We start from the raw sequence: 20,683 nt of genomic DNA on the forward strand, positions 1-20,683 counted from the left end.
TACGTAGAATCTTCACCTGGTGAGAGGAGGTCAATAACAGATACTGATGTCTCTTATTGTGAGTGCTTTTGACATGATGAGACTTTAGACTTGCAGCTATAGCTGCAGCACAACAAGATGAGGAAGAGACAGAAGGATAACCAAACGCAGTGCTGGCATGACATTTACACACTGGCCTCTGAGTGTAGGGAGACCACTGATCTACCATATACCCCACACATAATGGGTGAATCTTCTACAGGGAACACTGTTGGTGACTATACAAAGGGCACTGTGATTGGCATATAAAATTTAAGCCAAAGGCCCAGTGCTGGGACCTATTAGGTCATTCAGCATTGAGAATATAGTTGACCCCCGCTATTCACGGACTCACCTTTTGTGGATTTTTCTGTGGTACCTATCTACAAATTATTCGGTGAAAACTCACCTACTAGCACATTATTTTGTAGAGCAATATTCTGTATTTTCATGACTAAATACTGTACTGTACCTACATATACATTTTATGATAAAATAATGATTTACAGTACTAATTTTCAAATATTAATATTAAGTTTAATGTGAGATTAAATAACATTAAATAAAAATAATAATTTTCTCTCTCTCTTCCTCCCTTCCTTTCTCAGTTCTCTCTCTCTCTCTCTCTTTCTTTTACTGAGATGAGAGAATTTTTATGCATATGTAATATGTATGTTTGTTTTGTATAATAAATAAATGATTTACTAATTTTCAAATATTAATTTAAACACAGTAAAATATCAATTCATTAAAGAAAATACATAGTGAATTAGTAAGATATAAGTTCAATAAATTTTTTCCCCTCATCTTTTTCCCAGTCTTGTCCAAAAGCTTTGGAGCGAGGGGGGGAGGGTGCAACTTGTCAAATAGGTCAAATATCTTGACATACTGAACTGAAGGGTAGAAAGTGTTGCCCATTCTTGGTCAAATATATGTTGCCCACTCAGTGCTCTCTCTCTCAAGCCAAAGGTGAGAGATGGATAGATGGATAGATAGATAGATAGAAAGGGAGAGTGGTTGATAGAAGATATACATAATATATATTGCACTGACATTTCTAATGGTTCAACTGATGTAAGCAACTCGGTTCACATCTCTCTCTCTCTGTTATTGGCTGGAAGGGCTAGAAGTATATACGTATATATTTTTAAGGGTAAAATGTTTAAGATGACTTTGAAATTATACTAATAATATTATTCCAAAGACTAATAGTATAGTAATAAGATAATAGTTTAAGGTATATTTGATGTAGGATGATGTGGTAGGCTAAGTTTGGGTTTGTATGATGAAAGACGATTTGTGTGAATTGATTGTTTTGTTTTTGTATTTTGTTGTGATGTTTTTAATTATGTTTATTTTTTTTATTATGAATGTCTGATGTATGTTTTCATGTTTTTTTTTTCTTTTTTAATTGTAGTTTACTTGAGTGTGATAGGGTAGAGTAATTGGTTTCCCTTCACCTGAAGCAGAAGAGGCTTTACCTGGAAGAGGAAACTGAAATTGGCAACTACCAAAGCAGTCCAACAGTTGGTGAGACCGAACCATTTTCAAGTGCCTTAGTGTGAAGTTTTCATGTCAGTTACTTAAGACAGTGACTGTCTTAAATGGGATCGGGGTTAGAGAAAGTGCTTAAAGTAATTTCTGCCCTAAGCTTGGATGTCATAGCTAAAATAAACTCTGTAGTGATCCCCAAATTGTGTGCTGACTTTTGTGACTTTCTTGGATTATTCTGAGATGAAGTGCTGAGAAAGATAAGGAACTTGAATGGGATACGTGCCAGAGTTGGATTACTTGTTGATAATATTTTGACTATTGATAGTATTAAGTTACGCTAAGTTAAGTATACGAAGATTTTTTTGATAAACTTTAGTGTTAAGTAGGAAATAAGTTAGATTAAGTATTGAGAGATGATAATTGCTAAACTGTGGCAAATGTAAATAAAATTAGGATAAGGTTCTGTTTGAAGGTCTTCAGGCCACTGTAATATTAAGGTTAATAAATTAGGTGAAAAGAGTTATCTTTAACCTCTGAATCTGTTCCCATCACTCTCCACCAATTGTGTCAAATAAAAAAGCCCCTACAATGATACTTTAAGGGGAGCGCACTCTTCGATTTTTGATGAATATTTTTGAAATTAAAAAAAAAATGGTCAAATGGCCGTAAGACATGAGCAACACCTTCGTTATCACGTAACCAAAGCATTTTTTTGAAATATTAAAATTGATGGGGTTTTGGGCCTCGCCCCCCACACGGTGAGGTAGGGCTGACGTTTGGCTTCTAATGACTATTGTAATTTTTTCCTTTATTCGCCTAATTTATTAATTATTTTGATTTTTATATCACCTTATCTCCTACGTCTGGCAACAACAATGGCTTGTTCCTTGGTGAATGCGTGGTCTAAGAGACAGGGTGCCGAGTCAGTTGCCCCCAAACGTTGAAAGCGGGTGGTAGGCAACTTTTTACTCTAAGCAATTTTTTCGCTATTTGCGGTGTTTTTTTGCCATTTGTTTTTTTTACATCCAGTAACTCTAAATACAATCTATATACTTTCACCTTCAAAAATATGCTCACAATTGATGAAATGAATAAAGGATGATGAAAAGGGAGTATATGATGACAAGTTCATTATATCTAGATCTCAGTTAGATAATGTCAGGTATTAGATGCACGGTAGGAAATTGCAGGGGTAAAGTTCAGGTCGAAGTCTCTGCCAATAGATGGGATACTGATATTTTAATGAAGTGCCAATCGTGTAGGTTTACAGTTAGTGCCCCAGCAAAGCGAATTAGCAATGGAAAATCTCAGCACCATCAACTGAGTGAGATAAATATTGAGGAAATAACACAACTTCGGCTATGAGAAATTCAACTTACTAACACATCTGTTTGGCACAAGTGAAAGTATAGAAGTTCTTCATTCGAGAGACAAAAAGGCTTGAAAATCAAACTCCAAAGACCAAAAAGACCAAACAAGTGAAAAAAAACAACTGAAAATGAGTCAAGAATATCAGCCTGGTAGCTACTAAACTTTTAGTTTCTTAATTTCAAACCAGGCAACAATGAGTCAGGTGGTACTTGATGATACCCTCGCCTCAAGCGAATAATACCCCTTTTTATAATGGGGGGGGGGTGACCTGGAGCCAGAAATCAACCAAAATAATGCTCTAAAATAAGTTTTTTCCACGAGTGCCAAAAAAAAAACACTTGTTGACCCTTTACGGTCGTTTTTCTCAGTTTTCACTTTTTTGCACTTCAAACGCTAACTACTTTTTTATTTTTAGGCCAATTTTAAAGTTAAATATACCATTGGAAAGAGGAAAGAAAGATGAATATTTTTGGGGGGCTAGATTTTTTCTTTGGTTGACGAGGAACCCGTGATAATCAAATTATACAAATTTGGGGGGAAAATCCCCCCTCACCCCATCCAAAAAAAAGGAAAAATAGAAAAACTCTTCCCATGATTTTTTTCCTACTATGATATACTTTCTGTGTATGAAGCCGCATTGCAATAGCTCTAAAAATGAAGGAGGAGAAACATTTATAATTTTTTTTATTTTTTATAATAAAATCCAAAATAATCATCTGATCACTCAAATTTTTTCTGGAACATCATCTTATATATATATATAACATATAAAAATTTCATAAAAATCAGAGCATTATTTCTATATAAGCGTGCCCTCCCCTCAAGTATACATCTGGTATTTGAACTGTCAAGATAGGCAGTTATAAGCACTTCTGGACGGGGTTTTAAATATTCACGGATTTTAGCTATTCGCCGGTGGTTGTGGTACGTATCCCCCACAAATACAGGGGTCAACTGTCATGCTGAAATAACTGTTAGGAGAGGGTAAAAAGTAAGATGGAAGAAACAGAATATGAATGGAGCTATAGTAAAAGGAATAAAAGGGGGTTGCAGCTAGGGACCGAAGGGATGCTGCTAAGAACTGTTCTGTAATACATACAGTGCACTGTGTAAGGTGCACTGATGGCACTAACCCCATACAGGGCAAAGGGCACTGTAAATACTGGTTTCATCTAAGGATAACATATAGAGGCTGCATGAATTACCATCCCTACAAAAGTATGCTGAGTCAAGATCAAGGTATATCACTACAGAAAATAACTTGAACTAACCGTGTTAAATTAATATGAAGTAACAAACAACTGAGACAGAAAAGGAGAACCGAAGTTACCTTCATTTCTCCAGTTATGGAAACGCAGTAAACTAGCTGTCCTGAAAAGGACAAAAAATGGCAAACTTACTCTACAGAGCTCCAATGCTAGCCAAAAGAAAAACTGACAACCATGCAAATATTACTCACTAAAAGGCAAAAATTTACTAAAAGCAAGAAATTCACTAAACACTACACATCAAAGTGAAGTACAGTAGACGATTAGAAATATGGATGTAGTCAAATGAATGGCAATCAAGATCATGGGAAACAGTAGCCCAGTAGCAGAACCAACTTTCAAGGTCAAACAGGAATTACACTTGCTTTCCAAGCCTCTGGAGCTTGAGCTAGGTATGAACAATATGCTTTTTCTCCTTTCAAGATTATCCCTTTCTTTTGTTGACTAACAAAGACTGGTGATGTAGGGGACTTTGTAGACCATGGCATTAGCTGCAAATATTTGATTAATGGGGTTGTTATGAGACAAAAATTAACTCATATTTTAAATGTGTTCCACTATTAGTCAAGTATCCCAGATAGTAAAAATTTCCAGTATAGCCTAAATAACTGACACAAAAGTATCTTGACATGAATGATCTCATTTGGTGGATGGGATAACCAGCTACTTACCATACAATAAGCCAAAAATCTGTTGATCAAAAATATAAAATGTTTTTCTTTAATCCATAGATTTACATATTCTGATTTTGTTGATTAACTACCCATAACTAAAATGACAAACAGGTTTAAAATTTGGAAGTTTAACCATATGCAAATTCATTTAACTTTTTATTACCTTGAACAGCTTCCTGTGGAATGGCAGACTGCTTTGGAACAACGTGTGCTGGTATCTCCATGGGTACTTGAGGTCCCTGCGGTATCACCCCACCTTGGTGAACACCACCAGCCAGCCGATTAGTGAGATGGATAGCCAATGCAGTCTTTGTCTTTGGATTTACTAAGTTCTGACTGACTAAATTCTGAGGAACAGGCGAGCCTTGCATAACAGCTGCATGACCAATGACAGCCCCATCTCCCCGCTGGATAGGAGAATGTCCATGTGGAGAGGCAAGGGGAGATACATGTGGAGTAAGCTGTTGCTGAGGAGTTAATTGGCCACCAGCTACCATATGAGGAGAGCCCTGACCAGGTGATACTACTCCTCCAGCCTGCACAGCTGTATAACCTTGGGGTAAGGGACGACCTGGTAACGGACGTCCATGAGGCGACATAGGAGGATACTGACCTCCCTGCACAGCTTGTTGTTGACCTGGTTGTTGACCTGGAGTTGGTGGTTGTTGCTGCTGCTGTTGCTGCTGTTGTTGCTGTTGCTGTTGCCAAGAATGTGGAGATTGCTGAGGTGTCCCAACCTTCTGTTGCTGTTGCTGTTGTTGCTGTAAGAGCTGTTGTCTTTGGTACATCTGCTGCTGCTGCTGCTTTTTAAGCATGAAGAAATATGTAACAACCTGCCTTTCCTTAGAATCCAGTTGGCCCAAATATTCACTTCTTTGTGCATTATCCAGCTGCTGGATATGTCTGAAGTGAGCTGGGATGCGTTGGATGAGCTGAGAAGCATCTTGGTGAGTAAGATGTGGAAAATGTTGACATAACTGCTGAATCTGTAACTGTAACTGCTGCATGTGCTGAGGAAGAAGTGTGGGTGCTGCAGGTTGCTGACCTGGAGCAGATGGGTTTTGAGGCCTGATTCCAGGCTGTGGAGGTGGTTGTTGTGGTTGAGGCTGTGGTGGCTGTTGTGGTGGTGGGGGTTGTTGTTGCTGCTGTTGTTGTTGTTGCTGCTGCTGCCATACTGTTTGGCCAACAATAACTCGGGTGCCAGGTGGAGGCTGACCCCCAGGATACTGCTGCTGCTGCTGCCCTTGAGAAGGCCAACCAGGTTGTACCCCTTCAGCTGGGCTTCCAGAAGGGGCTGGCTGTGAACCACCAGGTGCTTGTGATCGCAACTGATTTGAAGGGTAAGTCACAGCCACTGTTCCACTTGATCCAGCTGCTATCAATGGTCGTACGACACCACTGGGATTTCCCCCAGGCCATGTCGACACTGGTGTACCAGGTGAAGGAGTCCCAGGATTAGCAGGAGCAGGCTGACCATGAATGGCTGGTGGAGCAAAGCGCACACCTGGCTTATACTGTTGAAAAAATGTTAAGTATCTATTAATATGTACTGATTAATTCAAGCAAAATGAAAGCAGATATTGACGTTATAAAATGCAATAAAAACTGTAACAAACAAAAAATATATGAAATATAATACCTGTGGCTCTGGAGGCTTTCCAGCACGGGGTTTTGCCCTGTTCTGTTGCTCTTGCAATTGTTTCTGGTGAAGATTATGCAAAAATGCCTGACGCTGAGTAGGTGTCATTCGCTGTAGTTCATGAGATGTGACACCCTGAGGGAGTCTCACAACAGCTCCTGGGATGGCAGCCTGAAAGAGATAAATGATTTATTAAAACGAATAAAGCATAGATTTTGTATTACAAACTACTGTATCTGAAGGCATATAAGACCGACTGGGCATCTAAGAATGGCTCCCCACATTTCAGATGGGTACATTAAGAAATATAATTTTGTCTGTTTATATGTAAATGTTAAATGTTATTGAAGTATATAGCACAACTATGATAGCAGGTAAAATTTTTAAATAAAAATTTCACTGTAACTTATACGAGAAAACAAAAGCAGCTTAGGTATAGCAGAATGCATTTGGTAACTCCCATCTACTCCCCCTCCAGTGGATAACTCCAGCACTGACAATGATCTATGAGTTCTTAAATTTACAAACAAAACAAAAACTTAGTGTACGTTAAACAGTAAAAATTGCTTGAAAGTCTGTGCAATATGATTAAACACTAATAGTGAGGCAGGTTAGGTAGCTGAAGGGGACATACTGGACAGTAGTAGTATCAGTAGTATTAAAATGGTTTAACCAGACCACTGAGCTGACTTTCAGCTCTTATAGGGCTGGCCCGAAGGATTAGGATAAAATACCACATAGGCACACGTTCTCATACTGTAACACATACACACAATAAATACATTTACTCATGCTTCCATACTAAAAAGGTATATTAAAATTCATAATATGTAATATTTTAAAAAACTTATGAACAACAAAATTGGAACGACTGAAAATGTAAAAGATTCTGACAAAATTTCACTGATTGATTTATTTCCAAAAGTTGACAGTCGCTGTTGGTCATACTTTGGACACTCACACAATACAAGTTTGACCATTACCATTACCTTGCACTCTGGAGCCAGGCCACATGGGCTGCTCATTAAGTGCCCACGTGTCAGACAATTACGGCCTATTCTGAGACATGTTAGAATTACTTGTGCATGTCTCTCTCTCTGATATGATGAACTCCATTTTTCAACTTTAGGTTTTATTTGTTTTAATTTATTATTTTCAGGTTCTTCATTCCATATTTATTGCCATTTGTTTATGATACCCACCTTTATGTGTGTTACATAATCAGTAACAGGGATATTCACATTTGATCTTGTCATATGGGTTGCTTCTTTGGCTGCTGTATCTGCCTCTTCATTTCCTTTGATCCCTACATGCGCAGGGATCCAACATTTTTCTACATTTTTTCCATTATTATATAATTTATGAAGAAATAATTTATTTTGTTGTATAATATTATTTTTTGATTTGTAACTTTGAATAGCTTCTATAGTGCTTCTCGAGTCATTAAAATCACAAAATTATTGAATGATGTTTCTTTACTTTTATAGCCGACGCAATTGCACACAATTCTGCTGTGAATATTGAAGCATTATTAGGCAGAGAGAATTGATAAGTTTTGTCTTGGGACACTGCAGCATATCCCACTCCATGCTCTGATTTAGATCCATCTGTATATATTGCGTAATGTGGACCTTTTCGGTTTATATGCTCTATTGTATGTTGTCTATGGTGTTCTGGTGTATATGGGTAACTTTTTGATAACTATTAAAGGCACTTGTATATTTATATTCAAGCTCTAATTGGGAAAGGTGGATGATGGTTATTTATAAATATATCTCTTAATTCAAATCATTTTTTTTTTTTTTGTGGAATTACTTGTCTGAATTCTCAGCACACTCTTCATTGTTACTAGCTCTCTATGGAGAGAGAGAGAGAGGTAGTTCACCACATTCAACTTGTAAAGATGATTTTGGTTATGATCTAAAGGCTCCTGAGCATATTCTAAGGCCTTCATTGTGAACTGGGTCTAACACTTTCAGCGCTGCGTCAGATGCTGAGTCATACACTTAGCTTCCATAATCAATGATAGACAGAACTGTTGCTTTATACAGCACAGTAAGGGTATGTCTATCGGCTCCCCAAGTAGTGTTCGATAGTTTTTAATTAGGTTTAATGCTCTTTTACATTTTTACTAAGTATGTTATGTGGGCTTTCCAGTTCAAATACTAACCCCAAAAATTTTGCTGACTGGCTAATTGTTATATCGTACTATATTTTCTGATTTGTAATCTATTTCTTCACCTTTTTTCCACTTTTTATTTTATAAAACATTACTGCTTGAGTTTTTTGTATAGAAAATTTAAAGCCTACAGATGAGACCCATTCATCTATTTTTATTACAGTTTTATTAATGATTCGCTCTGCATGTTTTACGCGAGATGCTGAATAACATATGGCAAAATCATCCATATACAAGTTGCTTTTAATTCCAATAAGTAGATTATTACTGATATCATTTATTGCTAAAGTAAAGTGTGCCACTAAGTACAATTCCTTGTGGAACACCATTTTCGAGCAGAAATGTGCTTGACAGTACATCATCAATTCTCACTTGAAAAGTGCAATTTGTCAGAAAGTTTTGGATAAACCTAGGTAAATGTCCACGGATGCTGTTTTTATTTAATGTTTTTTGTATTGCATATCTCCATGTAGTATCATATGGCTTCTCAATGTCAAAAAAGACGGCTACAGCAATTTGTTTACGTTCAAATCCTCTTCATATGTGGTCTTCCAAGTTGGACAGGGAATCCAGTGTAGATCTGTTACATTGTGACTCAATTGAGTGGGAGTCAAAATTTTATTTTCTCAGATGTGCCATGTTAGTCGAGCATTTACCATTTTTTCTAGTAATTTGCATAAACAACTTGTTAAAGAAATTGGTCTGCAATTGTTTACATTACTGGGATCTTCTGCAGGTTTGGGGATGGGAATAATTATAGCTTTACACCATTCATCAGGAAATATATTTTGAAGCCATAAATGGTTGTATAACTCTAATGTCTTTGCCAAAGGTGCTAAATGGCAGATTATTTCAAAACAAATACTGTCACCTCCAGGGGCAGATTTATTACTGTTCAACAGAGCAAATTCTAACTCCTCCATATTAATTTTCTATTATAACATATATCTTCTATTGGTTCAGAATTTATTGTTATTAATTCTATACTGTTTTTCTTTATGCAGAAATGCTCATCCAAATTTTTGTCAATACTGTACTTACTTTTGCTAAACTTTCTCCTATTACATTACTTATTTCTTTAGGATCAAGTATTCTTTTCCCATTTTTTATTATGACATGTCTAGGTGGTTTAACATGGGTACCATTTATTTTCCTGAATTTTTCCCATATTTTTTGCATGGGAGTATTATCAGAGAGATCTGATACATATTTCCTCCATGAAATTATTCTTCCTTGAATCACTTCTCTTTTAAATTCTGCAGATATTTTGTTATAGAGAAGTTTAATGTATTAATTTCTAATAATAATATAGTCATTTTTTGTAAAGTTCCTTCTAATATTGATAATGTTTTGTTTATTTTACTGGACTTTCTATTCAAATTATCTAATCGTCTTCCAATTTGGTGTTTTATTTTTATTAATTCTGTTAGTTTTTCAGACCACCAAGGGCTTTGTGTTTTGTTGGATAAGATTCTGATTTTGGTATTGCTTTATCAGCAGCATTTTTAATGAAAACAAGAGATTTATTAGTATCATTATGGTCTTTTAATTATTCAAATGGTGGGATATTCCTAGTGTTGAATTCATATTGCTTTAAAAATGTTATATTGGGGGACATGTTTGGTGGGATTATTTTGTAATAATGAAATTAATATTGGGAAATGATCACTTGTATGCAAGTCATCAACTGTATTCCAATCCATTCTGTCAACTATGTTTGATGGATATAGAATTAAGTCGATTGAGGAAAATGTTCCATGTGTTTTAGAAAAATATGTGCCGATTTCGTTATCATTTATACAGCACAAGTCATATGAATCTATGAATTCTTCTATTTTACTTCCTGTTCTATTTGAGTCTGTACAATTACAGTCCCATATCAGGTTGTGGGCATTAAAGTCACCTACTATTAATGTGGTTCCTTGGCATTATTACGTAATTCTTTAAGTTTGTCAAAGTCATAATTTTTATTAGGTTGGTTGTATAAATTATATAATTATCGTTTTTTATTCGCATTCTAATACTCGATATTTTCAGATCAGTAAAGTTTACAGGTACTTTGTCATAACATACAGGCAGTCCCCGGTTATCGGCAGCCTCGGGTACTGGCAATCCGGTTTTACGGCGATTGTCTAGAGACGACGATAACCAGATTTTCGTTGCTGTCAACCGGTTATCGGCGGCGCTGGTCACCGGTTATTGGTGTCGCTAACCGGGGATCAGTGCTCGTCGCCGATTTTCGCTTAGCGGCAATTTTCGGTTGTCGTCATGCTGTCGGGAACAGAACCCCGCCGATAACCGGGGACTGCCTGTACTTTGTTATGTACATACATAGCAGTACCTAAATTTCTTCTTCCTCTCTAGATGTAGATGTGAAGGTATATTTACCTATTGTTGATATTGTGTTGTTGACATGTTGTAAACATAATATCATTGGTCCATACTCTTTTAGTAATCATTGTATTTCACCCAAATGTAATCTAGTCTGTAGACCATTTACGTTCCATTGTATTATATAATTATTGAAAATATTACGTTAGTGTGTTCAAGTGTTATTTTCTTTTTGTGGATCATCAATTTGCATTTTTTCAAATATTTTATTTACGATATTTATTTGTTTTTCTTTATAGGCAAATACAGCCCTTTTCTTGAGTGTCTAAACTAGTAGTTTCTTTATTTCTGTATGTTATAAAATTTTGTACAGTGTTTGTTAAACTGTCCTTTGTTATGCTTTTGTTTTTGTTGCACAGTTCAATGAAACATTCATTACATCCACATGTGTTTTCATGTGTCGTTTTTTCATTTACACTTGCTGCACCTATTATTGATGATGGAGTAATCTCTTCTCCCATCACATGATCATTCTTGTCGACATTTGTTCCTCTATTATTTCTTTGATGTTCTGGGTATCTGCTTCCATTGGTTTTATTATTACTTTAGGAGACAAAGGTATATTCTTATAATTTTTTTATTTTTGTCCTTTCTTTGGGTCTCCCGCCTTTATTTTAATGGATGTATCTCTAATAATAGTTGTTTTTTTTTGTTGGTCTTGGGTGGAGTTCTCTCTAAAGGCCTTTTCTTTTTCTTTAGCTTCAAAAGGCCTTTTTTTTTCCTTTAGCTTCTAATTCATCATACCTATCTTCTTATATTTCTGTGGTGCTTGTATCATCTTCTAGTGTTTCCATTTCTCTTAATATCTCAAATGAATTTGAGGAAATATTTGTATACATTTCTTGGTCCTTTGCTATATTAGTTTCTTCTTGCAAAGTGGTTATTTTTCTTTGAGATTGATCTATCAGGGTTTTGTTACTCTTATCTATTTCCATTTTTTTTTATTGTTTGATCTTATTACAACAGAAAATGTTCGTTTCCTAGCGGGATCATGCATTCCTCTAACTTTTAATTCTAATTTGGCCTCTTTTACAGGCATTCCTGTCCTTTCCTAAAGTAATTTTAATTCTGTATTGTATATATAATACATACACTCCTTAGATCTTGCATGGTGATTTTGTCCACAGTTCATACATTTTGGTTCACCACACCTCCATTGTGTGGTATATTTGTCAGATCCACAGTATGCACATATAGATGTAATGTATTATGGCAATTTTTCCTTGTATGTTCATATGTACTACAGTTTTGGCACTGTAGTGGTTTTGGAACATACAGTGTCAGTTCTCTGCTTTGGCCCAAGATTTTCATTTTTAGGGGTAATTCATGCCCTTCAAATTTCATCTTTGCTATTCTCAGTGTTTTTCCATTACTCTGTCTACTGGCTATGTCGTATATTTCACAATCTTGTACATTGTAACTTTTTTTAAGGGAATCCAGCAATATATTCTTTTCTATTGGTTCATCATTATCAGGGAGTACTATGGTGCCTTGCACACTGTTCATATTGTCATGTTTTTTTATATGTACTTTTACATTATCAATATTTTTTATAGTTAAGTAATTCTGATTGATTTTTTGTTGTGGTTTCTATCAACCACATCTGCTCTTTTATTTGTCTGAATTACATTTCAGTAGTTGAATGTCAATTCAATAGGAAATTTTCTAATTTCAATGCCGATATTTTCTTCTCTGTTTCTAAGGTCAGGAATCTTGACCTACTTCCACTTCCAAAGAGGGAGTCGAAGTGAGTCAAGGTTGGGTCAAGATATTTGCTTTTTTTGGTTTGTTTTTCATTGGAGCATAGGGCTCCTGTGTAATTACATTAGTATTTTTTTCTGATTTGTCAGAGGTGGTTCAAGCAGTTGGCAACTGTGCTGAGTCGCTACCATCAAAGGGCCCAGGGGTACTTAAATCTTTAACACTATTGAGCATAAAGATTGGGGTGCACATAAAAAAAATAAATAAACCTGAAAACCTTAAAAAGACATCATCACCCTTGCATGGAGTTTATTCTTCCACCAAAGGCACAAGTGAGAACTGACTGCCAAATGTCCACTCCCTACCCTACCCCACAGGGGATGGCACACCTTAATTAGAGTGGCCCAAGTGTAAGCCAAACCCGCTTGCTAGGTCTGATGATATAACTAGAATACAATCATCCCCATCCTAATCATAAAATGGGCAAACCGGATAGAATGCTGAGAGTCCTATCCCTAGAACCAGATCCCCCTGGAATCCGTGGTCTAGCCCTGAAGAATAGTTCTGCCTTTGAGCTATCAATCTGATAACTCTCAGGTCTGAACATTATCGGGCAGTTGATGGTCCTACCACAGTTCTCACTATTTACCTTCGAATATAAACCCATTCCCAGCTATGATATCTTTTCCTATTTATCAGGTCCAATAAATTTTAGTAAAAGTGGAAAATTCCACAAAAATTAATCTAAACAATTATATAATGGCATATGAGACTCTTGGTTCTTTGTACTTCCAACAATCAAAGAGGAGTTTGTTGTCAGAGGCAACTGGGTTGTTCAGAAGACAGCCAGAAAGTTTTCCAGCATTCCAACTGATCAAGCTCATGAGCAAAATAATGAACTTGTTAAGGGCTCTGGAGGAATGAGGACTAGTTGGCCAAACTGAAAATCCACAGGCCTTCAAGAAGTGGATGGTTGCTGGACCTGAGCAGGCAAGCCTTCTCACTGAATTTGAGCAGAAGTACATTGCCATCTCAGAAGATGACTACCACGACCATGAAGGTCTGTCTGTACAAAAACATTTCACAAGCAAAAACTAAGCCTTATTCAAGTTATCAACGAGATGAGCAAACCCACTCCTAGAGGAAGGAAGTGTGCTGCTTGCTCTTGACACACGGCACATTTGATGAATTAGTGGTCAACACTGTGCATACCATAGAAGATGTGGGAAAGGCCCAGTACGACAGCTACAAAAAGGACATCACCACTGAATGTAGGAAATTCCATCCATGAGCCTATCAAGAGGAACTCGTTGACTCTGTTAAGGTTACCATCCAAGAGGAAGAGCAAGCAGTGAGATGTGAAAGATAATGAGAAACTAATGATTGATTGATAAGCAGAACAAGAATGGAATATGAGCAAAGTGTATCTTCCCAGGAAAGAAGAAAAGGATAGATAAGAGGCAGGGGGAAAAAAGGAGGGGAGGGGTCAGTTGTGCCAAAGAGTGGCATATAACCTGAAACTAAACTGAGAAATACCTAAAAAGAGAAAACATGACAATTTTGCACCATTTTAACTAAACATCACATGGTCTGAAAGAGCATACACTTTTAACTTGATCTTCATATGTCTTGATACCACTTTACAAAAGTGATTCATATAAGCTTAAGAGGGGTCAAATCTCTTGGTGCCAGTTCTAGAATAAGAACAGGGACCCTGAAGATTGCATGATATAAATTTAGTACTTTTATCTGGCATGTCCCCATCCCTTTGAAATTCAGGTGCTAAGCTGCCTCACTATAAGATGTGGGAGACTGGTTGGGTTGCCACTTTAACATTATGTAAGGATCCAAATAATTAATTTTATCATAAAAATTTTCATTATTTGGAATGAATCTTACCTACTGTTAGTTACCTGACTACCACACTGAATGAGGATGGCTGGATAATACAGCTAGAGAAACAACTGTTCAGCAAAGCAAACTAAAAGCTCTTTTTAATGAGGGGGGGAAAAAGTTCCTAAACATAACTGCCTGTTGTGTGATCCTTCCTGGTAAATACAGTAATTCCTCCATTATCTGGATCTTCATTATCCAGAACTCACCATTGTCTGACACACCCGGACCATGAACCAAGGCTCAAAGATATGATATATAAATGTCAACAAATTTGAAAAAACCACTCTCAATCAATTGACAATGCTGTGTGGCTTCAGGAAAATGTTGGTAACACAGCTTACACTCATACACAGACTTAACCCTTTCAAGGGTTTTGGGGAATGGGGAAGCCATGAGAAGTTTCCAAGGTGGGAGGGTGGGTCAGATAGCTGGGTGCAATGGGAGAGGAGGGGCAGTCAGGCTGTGTAGAGGAACCACTCAGAGAGAAGGTTGGTGAAGAAGAAGAAGAAGAAGAAGAAGAAGAAGAAGAAGAAGAAGAAGAAGAAGAAGAAGAAGAAAGAAGAAGAAGAAGAAGAAGAAGAAGAAGAGAGGTAATGCTTAATTGAAGCCTATACAGTAACACACACACACCCTCCTTCACTTTTTCTATTTTATTTTATGCCATTCTCATTTATATTTTTATTGTATTCTCATTTTTCACTTCACAACCAAAAACATAACACAATCGTGTGCGTAGGGTACGCATGTATGAATACAATCCTCTACATGGGTGGTGATAATGCCACCAAGACCAAAGTTATAAAGAGCACAACTTGTTGACAACATATATAAATTTTCATTTTAAATATTTTTATGGTAATAAGAGATGAAACATCAACAGTGATAAAATATTCTCCTTTTATACGTGTACTAATCATACTTGCAGTGAAATACTGTAGAGTAAATCAAGCAAAGCAAAAAAGAAAAATGGCAAACATGATACTGCATTAAGAAACACAAATATGAATACACACATCATGTAGAGGTGACATTGTCAAAACTGATAAAACGCCAAATGTAGATATAAGCACCACACATAGGCATACAAGTAAAGCTTCAGTTATATATTCTGAGGTAAAATTAAAAATCATGAATTCCAATAAAACAGAAAATGATCAACAACTTGTAGTCTTCTGTAAAAGAAAACTATTGAGATGGCTATTTGTCTATCCGTCCGCACTTTTTCTGTCTGCTCTCAGATCTTAAAAACTACTGAGGTTCGGGGGCTACAATTGGTATGCTGATTGTCCACCCTCCAATCATCAAATATACCAAATTAGTCATGATCGTGCATCTGGCACCTCTAGAAGTGCCAAGAACACAGGCCACCACTGGGCTGTGGCCGAGTTTCATACAGCATTAGATTCTGCACAGAAAACTCAACTGCACTGAAGAGGCTTCAGCAGCCCATTTTTTACTTGTTTAGTAGCATTCTTAAAATTAATTTCCTTTGGACAGTTGTCAATGCAAAATGCCATATGCACTAGAGATGTAAACACAAGGTATTTTAAACAAAAGTGTTTCCATGATAGTGCGAAATGAGTAACACAAATGAAAATATGCCATATATACTCCCATATCATTTGATCTCTTGTATCATGTGAGTTGCATATCTGATATTCCAGATAACATTAGGTTAACCTCTTTTTCTCAGTACTCCCATTGTCTTGTTAAATAAACTAAAGTGAAAAATAAAAATACCTTTTACTTACTGAGCAAATTCCATTTCCAGGAGATTATACTGCACTAGGCTATATGGAACGAATTTCATTTTCGGCAAATCATACTGTACTAAGCTATGCTTATAGAGTGAATTTAATTTTTGGTAGATTGTACTAGGTTTACTTAACAACTGAAACCAATTCTTTTAATTAACAGCCACTTACCAAGAAGTGACATAAACAACATCAAGTAGGATGTAAACAAAACGAATCGAGAAACAGCTGTTTTGCAGTTTTGGATTTTAACATAGAGCATGTTAGTTTACCTTTGTATACCCATTTTACAATTACTGTACTGTATATACAAAAATAAAAATAATAGTTCCAGCAATAATTTGTTTCTTTTAGCAACTAAAAAGTGATACCCCTAATTCTTTTGGGCCAACTGGCTGATTCTGAGAATGTACACATTAGCCTAGCCTATGTTACATGCATATGGTGGATGATCGTTTTTTTTCATACTTACATTAAACCCCCGGTATTCGCGTTCTCACGATTCCCGGATTCACCTATTCGCAGATTTCTCTACGGAAAATATATACACATTTTTCGCGGAAAATTCGCCCATTCACAGTATCTTTCATTGAGAAATATTCACTAATTACTGTATTTTCATATAATTTTCATGACTACATGCACTCATGCACTTTTTGTGATAAAACTAATACTCAGGTATAAGCATTTTTAGAGGGTTTTTTTGTGTTTGAACTATCCATATAGGCAGTTCTAAGTGGTTTTGAGGGTTTTAAGAAGTAAGAAGAAGAAGAGAAAGAAGAAGAAGAAGAAGAAGAAGAAAGGGAGAAGAAGAAGAAAGAAGAAGAAGATCTCCCAGAAGAAGAAGTTTAAGAAGAAGAAGAAGAAGAAGAAGAAGAAGAAGAAGAAGAAGAAGAAGAAGAAGAAAAGAAGAAGAAGAAGAAGAAAAGAAGAAGAAGAAGAATAATAAGAAGAAGAAAACAAGAAGAAGAAGAAGAAAAAGAAGAAGAAGAAGAAGAAGAAGAAGAAGAAGAAGACACTGAAGAAAAAAGAAGATGAAGAAGAAGAAGAAGAAGAAGAAGAAGAAGAAGAAGAAGAAGAAGAAGAAGAAGAAGAAGATTACTAAAACAAGTTTTATTTAAATTATGATTAACCCTTAAACGCATGCCTCTATTTACAAAAAGTGTCTGCCGTATGCAAATAAAAGCTTCGGAAGTTAGCGCTAACTGAAAAAAAATTTTTTTTTTTTTTTCAAAAAATCACAGCACTCTTAGTTTTTAAGATTAAGAATTCATTTTCGGCTCCTTTTTTTGTCATTGCCTGATGTTTAGTATGCAACCATCAGAAATGAAAAAAATATCATTATCATACATAAATATTGAAATATATGACAGTGCAAAAAAAAAAATTTCATATATAATTGTATACAAATCGTGCTGTGAGCAAAACGGTTAAAGCTACAGAGTTATTTTTTTTTTTGTATTGTACACTAAATTGCAATGATTTTGGTATATAACAAATTGTAAAATGATCAAAGCAACACAGAGAAAATATTATCACAAAATGATGCATGAATTAAAAATGTTTAATGCGTAAAAAAAGTTTTTTCAAAATTCACCATAAATCGAAATACTGTGCTAGAGACTTCCCCTTTGTTGCAAAATGAAGGTAATTGATTGAATATTACTAGACTGTAAGTGGTTTAGCCTACAATTGCAGTTTTTTACCATTTCGGTTGAGTTAAAGTTAACCGAAGGTCGAATTTTTTCTATTTATCGTGATTTATATGAAAATACTTCAAAACTGATAAAAGCTACAACCATTAGTTATTTTCTGTTGTATTCTACATGAAGTTGCGCACATTTTCATATATAAAACTTTATGTAACGACTAATATAAAATGGTGCAAACATTACAACAAAGTGACAAAAGAATTTCTGAGATGTTCGGCAGTTCTATCAAATTTTCTTCGTAAGTCAAAAGTTTTTTTCAAAAATTCACCATAAATCAAAATATTGTGCTAGAGACTTCCAATTTGTTGCAAAATGAAGGTAAATGATTGAATATTACTAAAATGTAAGAGTTTTAGCTTACAATTGCGTTTTTCAACCATTTCGGTCGAGTAAAAGTTGACCGAAGGTTGAAATTTTGGCACTTACCGTGATTTATATGAAAATATTTCAAAATTGATAAAAGCTACAACCATGAGTTATTTTTTGTTGTATTTACATGAAATTGCACACATTTACATATATAAAACTTTATGTAACAACTAATATAAAACGGTGCAAACATTACAACAAAGTGACGAAAGACTTTCTGAGATGTTGCAGAGTTCTGGGAATAAGGAAAAAGTTTTTTCAAAAATTCACCACAAATCGAAATATTGTGCTAGAGACTTCCAATTTGTTGCAAAATGAAGGTAAATGATTGGATATTACTAGAATGTAAAAATTTTAGCTTACAACTGCATTTTTCAACCATTTCGGTCGAGTTAAATTTGACTGAAGGTTGAAATTTTGGCACTTACCGTGATTTATATGAAAATATTTCAAAACTGATAAAAGCTACAACCATGAGTTATTTTTGGTTGTATTCTACATGAAATTGTGCACATTTTCATATATAAAACTTTATGTAATGACTAACATAAAACGGTGCAAACATTATGACAAAGTGACGAAAGAATTTCTGAGATGTTCGACCGAGTTACTGCGAGCTGACGTAAGGAAAAAGTTTTTTTTTCAAAAATTCACCATAAATCGAAATATTGTGCTAGAGACTTCCAATTGTTGCAAAATGAAGGTAAATGATTGAATATTACTAGAATGTAAGAGATTTAGCTTAGCAATTGCGTTTTTCGACCATTTCGGTCGAAGATAAAGTTGATTAAGGTTGAAATTTTGGCACTTATCGTGATTTATATGAAAATATTTCCAAATTGATAAAAGCTACAACCATGGGTTGTTTTTTGTTGTATTTTACATGAAACTGCAAAAACATTTTCATATATAAAACTTTATGTAACGGCTAATATAAAAACGGTGCAAAAAAAACGACAAAATGACGAAAGAATTTCTGAGATTTTCGACCAAGTTACCACGCGGACGTAAGGAAAAAGTTTTTTTTCAAAAATTTACAATAAATCAAAATATTGTGCTAGAGACTTCCAATTTGTTGCAAAATGAAGGTAAATGATTGAATATTACTAGAATGTAAGAGTCTTAGCTTACAATTGCGTTTTTCTACCATTTCGGTCGAAAAAGTTAACCGAAGGTTGAAATTTTTTTGTAGTAACGTCGGTACATCCACTTAATCACCCGACAGACAATTTTAGTTGACTTACGATACATCCAGTCGGCGTTTAAGGGTTAACAATCTAACCAGGGCAAATAGTTTCTCTCTCACACACACTCACATAATATACAGCTTGAAAGATTTATAAAAAGCAGCAGATTTTATATTTTCGTTAAAAACGAAAGCCAAAAAGATTGGAGTGCTGGAAAACATTGAAAGGTGCCAGATCAGAATTTTAAAAGTGGTTTAAGCTCCAACATAGCGAAAGTGTGAGCATTTCCGAGATGCTTATGGGGTGGGCAAGAATTTCCATAAGGAACTAAACCTAATGAGTGACCATGATTATTCATAAGCTTTGTTCTACTTTTGATAACACAGAAATATGAATGAGGGTTGAGCTGGTGATTTCTGTCATCCAGGATTTTCTGTGGTCCAGCAGTGGCCTGGTCAAAGGGTGAGGGTTTTAAGAGCTCGGACTGTACTAATTTACAACCTATGACAGTACTTTGCAGGATATAAATTTCATGCAAATACTAGGGCAAAAGCATAAGACTGGATTATAGTAAAAAAAAAAAAAAGTGTGAATGTTGACTGAAAAGAGGGAGGAAAATGTAGCATTAAGAGATGGTCAATATTTATGGAGAAAGAAAAAAAAAAAACTGTACTTGGTTTGGCCTTATGTAAGGGGTTGTTATTTTTAGTTAACATTCACCTATTGTAATATTGCTAATAATGGATAATTCTCCACAGGAATAGTTGAGGAAAGGTCTGCGGCTTGTGAGATTGAGTTTTAATTGGAGCTCTCAGGATTTGAGTGCCTTAGTCATGCTGACATAAAAACAACTTGGAGGTCTTATGAGCTACTAAGGTAGAGCAGGTGTTCTGGAAACCTGTTAAACACTCTCCTTTTTGTGATGAATAACATGCAATATAAAATCGAGTTTATTTACGAGTCAAGTTTCCTTATTTAAATGTCTTCAGGTAACCAGTTCAAATAGAAAGAAGACTGCTACCTTATCTCA

The 20,683-nt window shown here is 35.5% G+C and overlaps 1 protein-coding gene across 1 annotated transcript in view; it reads right to left on the reverse strand.

Moving 5' to 3' along the window:
- LOC136849124 (PAX-interacting protein 1-like) overlaps positions 1-20,683 on the reverse strand; it is a 408,835-nt gene that overhangs the window by 234,926 nt on the left and 153,226 nt on the right. Inside the window, 2 exon segments of the mRNA XM_067122120.1 lie at positions 4,989-6,339; positions 6,465-6,635. Of these exon segments, the coding sequence (XP_066978221.1) occupies positions 4,989-6,339; positions 6,465-6,635 (1,522 nt within the window).

This window comes from Macrobrachium rosenbergii, chromosome 2, assembly GCF_040412425.1.
Source record: "Macrobrachium rosenbergii isolate ZJJX-2024 chromosome 2, ASM4041242v1, whole genome shotgun sequence".
Classification (NCBI taxonomy): Eukaryota; Metazoa; Arthropoda; class Malacostraca; order Decapoda; family Palaemonidae; genus Macrobrachium; species Macrobrachium rosenbergii.